A 12118-nucleotide genomic window follows, 5' to 3' on the forward strand; every position below is an offset into this window, starting at 1 on the left:
TTTGCCTACTATGCACCATTCATTTAAACCACATGACTTCAGCTAAAGAATCCCGGGGACTGCAGTTTGTTGGGAATTGTAGTTCTGAGAGGGTTCCCCAGGATTCTTTGGGGGAAGTCATGTGGTTTAATTGTATGGTCTTGCTGCCCAAGGTTGGGTTTTTTGCATGTATTCAAGAGATTGCCTCTTTCCTTATGCCTTGTTTTATCACCATAATCTATAAGGTTGAGATGCGAAGTAGTCACCTGAAATTTAGTAGGACACCTCATCTTTTTACAGTGTCGTCCATAGTGACTGTTGACACCAAAGCTAGCACCTTCTTCATGTGATCAATTTACAGTCGTACTTTGGATCCCGAACGCCTTGCGAGTTGAATGTTTTGGCTCCCAAACGCTGCAAACCTGGAAGTGAGTGCTTTGGTTTGTGAGCGTTCTTTGGAACCCAAATGTCCTGATGCGACTTCCACAGCTTCTGATTGGCTGCAGGAGCTTCCTGCAGCCAATCGGAAGCCACGCCTTAGATTCTGAATGTTGTGGAAGTCGAACGGACTTCCAGAACGGATTCCATTCAACTTCCGAGGTACCACTGTATATTGTTTCTGAGGAATGAAAGCGTTTGCAGAGAAACTTCCACCACTGTTTTACTTTAGTGAAAACTGTGAAGAATTTTGATACAGTTTCGTACATGTTTGTGTAAGATTGATCTTGTTTCTTTGAATAGCTGTATTGTAACATGCGGCAGTGATGGAGATGTCAGGATTTGGGAAAGCCTGGATGACAATGACCCCAAGTCAATTAACGTGGGAGAAAAGGCCTACTCGTTTGCTCTCAAGGTACTGCAGTTATGAACTATACAGCGGGAACTTGGAGATATTCTGGTTCTTCCAGTATGTGTGCAGGGCTCCTTTGTAAAAGTGGTGTCATCAGATAGGCCTTGTGCATTAGGCAATACCTACAATGAGGTCATTTTCACAGCTGTGCTTTATTCTGATTGGAAGTCAGCAATAATTGAGCAACCTGTTGCTTCTGCTATGCAGTCTATTATGTCAGGATTGAATATAGTCACTGACTTGATTACCTGTGACATGAGAATTATGACTAGGCACAAAAGCTTTTGTAAATTGGAACAGCTGGTTCGCTTCATTCACCTAGGCTGTCTGTGCTACAAATTGTCTGTGAACTCGTTAGACAAGTAAAAACTTCTGGTGTAGCAACTTTCTTTTCAGTGTTGTGCAGGGTGTTCAAAACTGCTAACTTAATTGAAAGAGGTATCACTTATCATTTGTATCGTCTTCTGCATGGGTAGGAAAACTAAGGCCCAGAGGCCAAATCCGGCCCAATCACCTTCTCAATCTGGCCCATGGATTTTTACATGAGTAGAATGTATGCTTTTATTTAAAATGCATCTCTGGGTTATTTGTGGGGCATAGGAATTCGTTCACCCCCCCCAATATATAGTCCGGTCCCCCATAAGATCTGAGGGACAGTGGACCGGCCCCCTGCTGAAAAAGTTTGCTGACCCCTGGTCTTCTGTTTTAACGCCAGCAGACAGTAGATGCATTTAGAGTTGGGTGGAACGTTTCTTTAAACAAAATAATTATTTTATGTTTCCTGTTTTAATGGAAAAATAGAAAAAGATGAGTAAAACATTAGCAATACAAATCCACATGTTTGGCATCAGCAACTCCTTTCTGAAACAATATTTACACTACATTTTATTTTGCTAATTTAAGTTGGGCTCTTGTTTCACAGTTTAACAAGACTTTCTTCATTGCAATATTATCATTTTGTTAAATTTGATACTCAGACTGCAGTTTTTAATAAGTATTTTATTTGTGAAACCTTGCCCAAGTCTGCCCTCTTGTGAATACAGCAAGTTAAAGCAACTCAATTGATACTTATAATTGAGATTATTATTATTATTATTAGCCTCAAATGAGACTACTATTATAAGAAAATCACCCCCTAAATTTTTCAAATCTTTATCTTTTATTAAAGGCTGGTTATACTGCGCTTGCAAATTTACCTGGCTACTTGTAACACCATCAGCATTAAAGTTATTGTGCTGTTGTGTGTTTACGGTGACCATTTTACTATTTCCCTCTTACCATTTTGGCCCTGGGACTCATGTTTGCTGCTCCCAACCTCATGTCGTTACTGAATTTGTGCTTTAGTGGCTAATCTGATACAGCATCCAATTATAGGACGTAACTAGACCAGGCATAGGCAAACTTGGCCCTCCAGATGTTTTGGGACTACAGTTCCCATCATCCCTGACCACTGGTCCTGTTAGCTAGGGATGATGGGAGTTGTAGTCCCAAAACATCTGGAGGGCCGAGTTTGCCTATGCCTGTACTAGACTGATGCTTGCTATTCTTACATGGAAAGTATTTTGAAGAGGTAATTTTACAATGGTTGTTAATTTTACAATTGTGCATATATATATGGATTTCCCTAGAAATAGATTTAACTGTAATTTGTAATCCATGCAAGGACATTCCCAAGCCCATATTTGCCAAGGGAACATAAATGGGGGAGGAGGAATGGCCTCTCCCCAGTCTCCACCCTGGCCAGTCTTTGAGCCCAGCTGAGTAATAAGTATATTCGCCCTGAAGTGTATTGACAACTTTATTAGTACTGAAAAGGGGATACCATCAATTTGTCCCTTGGCACTGGGACATTGCCAGGGGAATTGAAGGAGGCAGTGGTGAACCCGCTCTTAAAAAAAAAAATCATTAGATCCTTTAGATCTATCCAATTACCGCCCAGTTTCAAATCTTCCGTTCCTGGGTAAGGTGATTGAGAGAGCGGTTGCTGAACAGCTTGGTGGGTTTCTGGATGAAACATCGGCTCTGGATCCATTCCAGTCCGGCTTCCGCTCTGGTCATGTGACCAAGATGGCTCTGGTCGCCCTAACAGATGATCTCCGCAGGCAGCTGGATCGAGGCAGGTTGGGGCTGCTGATTCTTTTAGACCTGTCAGCAGCCTTCGCCATGGTTGATCACGAACTCCTGGACCACCGCCTCGCCGACGTGGGGATCCAGGGCACAGTCCTTCAATGGCTGCGCTTGTTTCTCTCTGGTTGGGGGGCAGAGGGTGGCGCTTTGGGGGGAACTGTCGTCGCGCCACTCCTTGGTGTGTGGAGTGTCGCAGGGTGCGATACTCTCCCCGATGATTTTCTTTTTTTTTTTTTTAAGGTAATATTTATTAAAAATTTCACAAAATTACAAAAATAAGGAAAAAATAATAATAGAACAAAAAATTACAAAAAACTGAAAAATAAAAACACTTAAAAAAATAAATCAATTTTTCCATGACTTATCTTTCATTTACCTGTTTCCTTGACCTCCTCACACCTCCCTTTTTTGTATTCTAGTTCAGTTAGTTAATTCAGCAAATCCTTTCCATCTTTATTTTTATCTTAATCATTTATCTTAATATGTTGTAACTTTACATTCTCACCTGTTGACAACCCATTTTTACATACTCCTTTAAAACATTACTGCTAAAACCACATAACTTCATTCCCGCATCCTTCTAACATTCCTTAATTTTACAATGTTTCTGTAAATAGTCTTTGAATTTCTTCCAACCTTCTTCTACCGATTCTTCTCCCTGGTCTTGGATTCTGCCAGTCATTTCCGCCAGTTCCATATAATCCATCACCTTCATCTGCCATTCTTCCTTGGTGGGTAAATCTTGTGTCTTCCAATACTTTGCAATGAGTATTCTTGCTGCTGCTGTAGCATACATAAAAAAAATTCTATCCTTCTTTAACACCGATTGGCCGACCATGCCCAGGAGAAAGGCCTCTGGTTTCTTCAGAAAGGTATATTTAAATACCTTTTTCATTTCATTATAGATCATCTCCCAGAAAGCCTTAATCCTTGGGCACGTCCCCCAAAGGTGAAAGAATGTACCTTCAGTCTCTTTGCATTTCCAACATTTATTATCAGGCAAATGATATATTTTTGCAAGCTTGACTGGTGTCATGTACCACCTGTATATCATTTTCATAATATTCTCTCTTAAGGCATTACATGCTGTAAACTTCATACCTGTGGTCCATAACTGCTCCCAGTCAGCCAACATAATGTAGTGTCCAACATCTTGTGCCCATTTAATCATAGCAGATTTTACCGTTTCATCCTGAGTATTCCATTTCAACAGCAGGTTATACATTTTTGACAGAATCTTAGTTTTGGGATCTAACAGTTCTGTTTCCAATTTTGATTTTTCCACCTGGAAGCCAATTTTCTTGTCCAAATTGTATGCCTCCATTATTTGATAATAATGAAGCCAATCTCGCACTTTGTCTTTTAGTTTTTCAAAGCTCTGCAATTTCAATTTGTCTCCCTCTTGTTCCAAAATTTCCCAATATTTCGGCCATTTGGCCTCCAAATTGAGCTTTTTCTGAGCCTTCGCTTCCATCGGTGACAACCACCTTGGGGTTTTATTTTCAAGTAGGTCTTTATATCTTGTCCAGACATTAAACAATGCTTTCCTGGCAATATGGTTTTTAAATGCTTTATGTGCTTTGACCTTATCATACCACAGATATGCATGCCACCCAAATACATTGTTCAAACCTTCTAAATCCAAAATGTCTGTATATTCAAGAAGCAGCCATTCTCTCAGCCAGCAAAATGCGGCTGATTCATAGTAAAGTTTAAGGTCTGGCAGGGCAAATCCACCTCTTTCTTTTGCATCAGTTAGTATTTTAAATTTTATTCTAGGCTTCTTGCCCTGCCAGACAAATCTAGAAATATCTCTCTGCCACTTCTTGAAACAGTCCATTTTATCCAAAATTTGCAATGTTTGAAACAAAAACAACATTCTTGGCAATACATTCATTTTTATCACAGCAATACGGCCTAGCAATGAAAGCTTCAAATTTGACCATATTTCTAGGTCCTTTTTCACTTCATCTTAATGTGCCCCCTCACCCAGCTTGTCCGGAGTTTTGGGTTGGGCTTCCATCAGTATGCTGATGACACCCAATTCTATCTGTTGATGGGTGGCCATCCTGACTTGCCCCAGACACACTGATAAGATGTTTGGAAGCTGTGGCTGGATGGTTACGTGGGAGCCGGTTGAAGTGGATTGAACTGCTCCTGGAGTCAGTAGATGTTTATTTAAATCACCTGACCCTCCCATTGCTTTATTTGTAGAATGGAAGATTGATTACGGCAGTCTCTAACAATACTGTCCAGATCCATACATTCCCAGAGGGTGCTCCAGATGGTATCCTGACACGCTTCACAATGAATGCAAACCATGTAGTTTTCAGTGCTGATGGGAGCAAAGTAGCTGCTGGATCCAGGTAATTTGACTCTGAAGTAGAAGGAAAAGACACACAAACAGCTTTCCCTATGTCTTTTGAATACCAGCAACCTTGGATAGAAGACATTGTTTTAATATTCTGTTCATGTATGATAGGAAAAAAGTTTGCATGCTCTGCTGATTGTATTTAATGTTGGGATTGTTGCAAGAACATTGTATATTCTCTCTACATATAATTGGCATTCCTTTGAGAAAAACACATCAGCTTTGCTCATAGGAAGCTGTCTACATTCTTGCACTGATCTGGTGGAGAAGTGAGTCCGGCTGTACCTAATTTAATGCAGGCTGCAGAAGAGTGTGTACGATATAAGTTATCACTTTACTGAGTTTCTGAAGGTTAGCTTAAAGCACTCCAGCCGACTTTTACTGCCATTTTTCTACCTCTTGCTCTTGTTATAAGCATTTGCAGGTGATATTTGTGGAGGTGGTTCTCAAGAGTCCTTAATTGTCATTTTAAATTAGATCAATTTGTTGTAATTGCCTTGAGGGGCTCATGGCAGGAAGACAATTTGTCAGAGTTAGTAGTTCATTATAATCAACAGTTTTAATATGCATTATGAAAATGGTTTTTATGTCTATAATGTTTGATAACACAAATGAATCTCTGAATTGCAGAGATTGAACAGAGGTTAACTTTTTCTGTGGTAGAGTAATTGTGTGCCCACACTTGCGTAGAAACATGCAGTGCCTTTTAAAAAGTACCGTATTTTTCGCCCCATAGGACGCACTTTTTCCCCTCCAAAAATGAAGGGGAAATGTGTGTGCATCCTATGGGGCGAATGCAGGATTTCGTTGAAGCCTGGAGAGCGAGAGGCATCGGTGCGCACCGACCCCTCTCGCTCTCCAGGCTTCAGGAAGCTATCCGCAAGCCTCGCGTGCCCGGCGGGAGGTCCCGCGGGCTCACAAGGCTTGCAGGCAGCAGCCTGCAGCCCCGGCGAGTGTCGGCAAGCCTTGCGCGCCTTGCACTCCCGGCGGGAGGTCCCGCCGAGCGCGCGAGGCTTGGGGTGGCACCCTGCCGCCCGAAGCACGGGGAGCCCTCCAGAGGGTGCCCCATGCTTCGGGCAGGTGTGCGCAAGGCTTGGGGCGGCAGCCGCGGCTGGGGGGGGGAAATAATTTTTTTTTATTCATTTCCCCCCCCAAAAAACGAGGTGCATCCTATGGGCCGGTGCGCCCTATAGGACGAAAAATACGGTACATCTGCACTGTAATTGTAATTGAGTCATTTCTAAATGGAAGAAATACAGCTTCATTTATTCCAATAAAAGTTAGATTTTCAATTTTTCATTATATAGCACAACTGATAGTAGTATTATGCTTATCCCTAGTGACTTCCTGGTGAAGATTGTGGAAGTAACTGACAGCAGCCAGCAAAAGACATTTCGAGGACATGACGCACCTGTTTTAAGTGTGTCATTCGATCCAAAGAACACTTTTCTGGTAACAACTTTTCCAGTGGACTTTTTCTTCTCTTGTCTCTTAAAAGTGGATCACACATTTTAATTAAGGTGGTTTTTGTAAAACCTCCTTAATGAAATAAATTAATAATTTAAAAATTCAAAACTAAAATTACTTTGTGACATATATAGAGCACAGAATAACCTGCAAAGCTATATAACTATGACTTTCAGCATTCTTTGGGGAGAGACACGACAGTCAGATGTTAATAAAAAGTTTATAGTGTTCATTATCACTTTTTAAAAATGAGATTTTGTCATGGCTTTGTAAATACTCAACCATTTCTTTTTAAGAGTGCCTTCAAACAAAATATTTCTCATATATATATATATATATATATATATATATATATATATATATATGATGTGGCACTGACAAAATGACTTCATGAAATTGTAACTATGCTGAAAAGTAGAAAAGATAATATGAAAATCAAATTCAGACTTGATTTTTTCAACTATTTATTCCAACACTTGATAGGAAAACATCAAGGGTACCTTAAAGGCTAATGCATTTGAAGACCAGTATGTCCATGAACGTTTGATTGCATAATACGTTTAGGATACTGTTTGCTGCTGTTTTCAATGTAAACCTTAATGCAGTAGTACTTTGCTGGTTGGTCAGAGGCTAATGACTCTCTAAAAATGTTTCCTTGCACAGGCATCAGCAAGCTGTGACGGGTCAGTGAGAGTATGGAAAATTTCAGAGCAGGTAAAATGCCACTTCTTGGAGTTAAACCAGGAATTTTACCACAAGAGATGCTTAAGTAGGTTTTTAAATTTTATTTCTCTCATGTCTGCATTGACCTCATACCAACTCCCATTGTCTGTATTCAGATATTAACGTTTTCGTGCTCTTAGAAAAACTGCCCCCTTCTGTGTTTAGTGCAAGAGGGCCCATGCCTTCTGGAAGAGAGTGTTTATTTACAGGAAAAATGGTCACAGGCTACTCAGGCAACCAGGAACATATACTGTGAAGACAGCAGGTTCATAGAGTACATATTTACCAAATCATTCAAATTTATGGCTTGTCCTACATATCATTTTCCACACCTGCCCTGTTCAGACATTTTAAAGAAACATTCCAGTTAAGGGATGGAAGTGTCTCCATTTGACTTCTCGAAGTTCCTAATGATCTCAAAGTTTGAGTAGCAGTATGTAGAGATACTTAACTGGCATAGTTGAAGACCTTTTTTTTTATTCTCCCAGGCTGTGGATCCACAGTGGCTATCTGTCCTTCCTTGGGTGGGGACTTATATTGCACCCCTCTTCATCTAAAACTCATCACATTTAAATAAAAAATAAAGTAAATGTCCAGTAGCACCTTAGAGACCAGCTAAGTATCTGAAGAAGTGTGCATGCACACGAAAGCTTATACCCAAAACAAACTTAGTTGGTCTCTAAGGTGCTACTGGACTTTTATTTTATTTTATTTTATTATTTATTTCGACTGTGTCAGACCAACACAGCTATCTACCTGAATCTCATCATATTTAGAAAAAGTTCATCTCAAGATGGATAACCACTATTAACTTATTTTGCTTTCAGAGTTGTGAGACAAACTGGCCATTGCTGCAGAAGTGTAATGATGTGGTGAATGCAAAAACAATATGTAGACACGCGTGGCAACCCAAAACGGGAAAGGTAACAAGTTGTCTTTATATGTTTTAATCCGTGTGTGTGCGTGCACGCGTGCACAAATTTGGAAAAGCAATGGGTAGGAAAATGTTTTAGAATCTTTTCAAATTGTTGTTCCTCTGAAAATCAACCTGCCCTGATGCCACTGTGCAGCTGAGTGTTTAGAAATCCAACATGTGGAACAATGGCAGAGCCCTGCTCAGGATTAAGGATGGAGTGTGTTGGTGAAGGTGCTGCTGTCGCAGTCATAAATGCTGTGTCTTCTAAGTAATGCAGATGCAGAGAGTGGGCAACATATGAAATGGCACAAGAACCTCTTCCCATACAATAGATGATCACGATTAATTACATTTATTGGTTGCTCTTTTCACAAAGCGAAAAGGGCAACCAAAAGTAACTTATAACGCTTGCTAATCTTTTGCTCAGAAAAATCTTTGGCCACCTCTGTAGCTTCAAATTTGGGAGGAAGGGTGGCTACTTGTCATGTTTGCCAGAGGGCAGTGACACACTTCTCATGGCAAGAAGCATTGTGGAAGACTGGTACTCGGTATAGCTGCTGTAGTATGCATGTGCTTCGCTGATTTCAGACATTCGTTGGATCAATCTCCATTGCTCCTGAGGGTTTGCAGTCTTAGCCATGAGAGCTGTCCTGCTTTTTCTGACTCAGATTGTTGCCACAGGCTGGTCTCTCGGCTTTGTTGGAACAGGACGGAACCCATACAATGCATTCTGTGTTCTGTGTACAATGCTTTGTTTCTAGTGAGTTCCTTCCAAAATGAACGATGCATCAGTGCTTGCTTATCAAACATCATATTGTTTTTAACGGTGTTCTTTTATTGTTTTACTCTGCCTTGATATTTTACGACACTGTGGCTTAAAAATACTTTTATAACTAAAGCCACAAAACTGGAACTCATTTTACAACTGAGATTTGCTGGGAAACCTAGTCAGACGGGCGGGGTATAAATAATAAAACTATTATTATTAAAAACAAAACATTTCCCCCTCTGAATAGTTGCTTGCTGTTCCAGTAGAGAAAGTGGTTAAACTATACAGACGAGAAACCTGGGATCATCAACTAGATCTGTTGGATAAGTCCGTCACACAGGTTGGTATCCTCCAGGTGCTTGCTATTCAATCTGTACGTATTGTAAGAAGAGGGCTTTCCTGACACATGAAGAAAGTGCTGGCTATCCATTGTTAAACTGATCGCTCCCGGATGGCTATGATATGCTTTTCTAAATGAGCAGTCTACCTGCAAGGAATCCTGTATCTCCTTACCTGGGAGAGTAAGTCTCATTGAATTCAGTGCACTCAGGCATTGACTCTTAACCAAAGGAAACGAGGCCCAATAGTCCTTCCTACAGATAGATGCATCATTGTTCAGGTAAGCACAGAGTGCATAGCAGAACAATGGAATGTGTTGCCTGTGGGATATTAATTTTCTTTGCAAATGTTAGAATTGTAAAATAGAACCTGACATTTCATAGGACTGGGCAGTGGCTATGGCAACTGGAAATAGTTTCTCAACTTTCATATTTATATAAGATACAGGGTGTTTCCCCCCCTTAAATTCAAGGCTCCTCATCCCCCACAAGGATGATAAATGAAAAGTTGAAACGAGTGCCCAGTATCTTCATACATCTGTTTTGCCTTTCAGTTTGCTTAGAAAATCCCAATATAGATGCTTTCTTTTCTCACAAAGAATTAATAATCAGCACAGTTGCTTGGTGCCCAAAATGAAAGTGAGATTGTTCAACGTGTTCTGCAGTTAATGACGCATCTTTATTTTTTCCTTTGTCTACCCCCACCCCCTACCAGCCCTTCAATGTTGTAGCCTGGTCTCCGTGTGGACAGTATCTGGCAGCAGGAAGTGTTGGTGGCTGGATAGTCATTTGGAATGTGGAGACCCAGGAGTGCTTGGAGAGGTGCCTGTAGTTTTCATAATGTGTCTTGTAAAGATGAGTAAAGTAGAACAATTATTAAGAGAGCAATTGGGAGCCACAGGTCTATAAAATGAGCATTTGGCCCTCTTAATAGCCTAGGACCCTCGTACCTACGGGACCGCCTTTCCCGGTATGCCCCACGGAGAGCCTTAAGGTCCATAAACAGCAACACCCTAGAGGTCCCGGGCCCTAAGGAAGTTAGATTGGCTTCAACCAGAGCCAGGGCCTTTTCAACACTGGCCCCGGCCTGGTGGAACGCTCTGCCTCATGAGACCAGGGCCCTGCGGGATCTGATTTCTTTCCGCAGGGCCTGTAAGACAGAGTTGTTCTTCCTGGCCTTTGGCTTGGAGCCAATTTGATTCCCTCCCCCTCTTTCTTTTTTCTTTTTCCTTTCTCCTCCTGTGATGAGGCTGCATTTTAATATTTCAATGTTTCAATATTTTAATTGTTGTATTTTAATCTTGTTTTTAAGTTGTATTCATTCAACTTGTTTTTATTATTGCTTGTTAGCCGTCCTGAGCCCGGCCTTGGCTGGGGAGGGCAGGGTATAAATAATAATAATAATAATAATAATAATAATAATAATAATAATAATAATAATTATTATTATTATTATTATTATTATTATTATTATTATTATTTTGTTTACATTTGGTTTAATCTAGAGGTGAAGCAGCTTATGACAGGACAGATGCCTGCCTTGTTTTCGTTGGGCCATCTCTGTCCATTCCATGCAACCATAACTGTTAGTCTCTTTACAGATAGGTAGCCGTGTTGGTCTGCCATAGTCAAAACAAAAAATTTTTTTTCCTTCCAGTAGCACCTTAAAGACCAACTAAGTTAGTTCTTGGTATGAGCTTTCGTGTGCATGCACACTTCTTCAGATACGAAGAAGTATCTGAAGAAGTGTGCATGCACACGAAAGCTCATACCAAGGACTAACTTAGTTGGTCTTTAAGGTGCTACTGGAAGGAAAAAATGTTTTTTGTTAGTCTCTTTGTACTGCAGTGCTCAGTGGTGTGGATTTTCTGGAAAATTTTGAACTGGGATTGCTTTTGGGAGAAAAAATCCTATGTAAATTAGGGCAACTTGCATTGGGTAAAAAATCCCGATGCCCTAGAGCAGGAATGTGGAATGTCAGGCCCATGGACCTAAGACATTCCTCTGTGTATATCAGCCATGCAAACTGCAAACGGCCCACAATAATTTTTAGCTGGGTGTTGGGCCTGCCTGAGCATAGCGATTTGGGTTGCACAGACCGCATGTGATTCATCTGTCTTAGTAAGAACCAATTAGAATTGTTCTTAACTACATATGATTCAGAAGGACGTAGCACATTGAGAAGATTTGATGAGCTCAGGAGGACTAGTGTGTATGTTTCTCACTTAATTGATTACAATTACAGTATTAGGACTCATCCGTGGCACAGGGTTTTTTCACAGGGTTCTTGTGTTCTGCTCTAGTGATCTTTGCTAAGCCAAGAATGATTTGTCCAAGTCCTGTGAGCCAAACAATTTTTTTCTGTAGCGAGGGTTTAACAGATTGTGATTTTAAACCTGCACAGAACACTGGTTTTTCATTATTTTTTAGGGTGAAGCATGACAAAAGTTACACCATCTGTGGTCTGGCTTGGCACCCAAAAAGCGGGCAGGTTGCTTATACGGACACGGAAGGCAATCTGGGACTACTTGAGAACGTCTGTGATGTAGACGGAAAGAAATCAAACCGCAAGGTAATA

At 40.7% G+C, this 12118-nt stretch overlaps 1 protein-coding gene across 2 annotated transcripts in view; it reads left to right on the plus strand.

The window, feature by feature from the left end:
• Nucleotides 1–12118, plus strand: part of WDHD1 (WD repeat and HMG-box DNA binding protein 1) — a 31892-nt gene that overhangs the window by 1989 nt on the left and 17785 nt on the right. For both annotated transcript variants that reach the window (XM_083611330.1, XM_083611331.1), the window contains exons 3-10: nucleotides 721–832; nucleotides 5171–5322; nucleotides 6668–6779; nucleotides 7458–7508; nucleotides 8345–8440; nucleotides 9450–9542; nucleotides 10256–10362; nucleotides 11971–12112. In XM_083611330.1, coding sequence (XP_083467456.1) covers nucleotides 721–832; nucleotides 5171–5322; nucleotides 6668–6779; nucleotides 7458–7508; nucleotides 8345–8440; nucleotides 9450–9542; nucleotides 10256–10362; nucleotides 11971–12112 — 865 coding nt within the window. The remainder of the gene's footprint in view (nucleotides 1–720; nucleotides 833–5170; nucleotides 5323–6667; nucleotides 6780–7457; nucleotides 7509–8344; nucleotides 8441–9449; nucleotides 9543–10255; nucleotides 10363–11970; nucleotides 12113–12118) is intronic.

Source organism: Podarcis filfolensis (genome assembly GCF_964270895.1).
Source record: "Podarcis filfolensis genome assembly, chromosome: 1".
NCBI classification, from domain to species: domain Eukaryota; kingdom Metazoa; phylum Chordata; class Lepidosauria; order Squamata; family Lacertidae; genus Podarcis; species Podarcis filfolensis.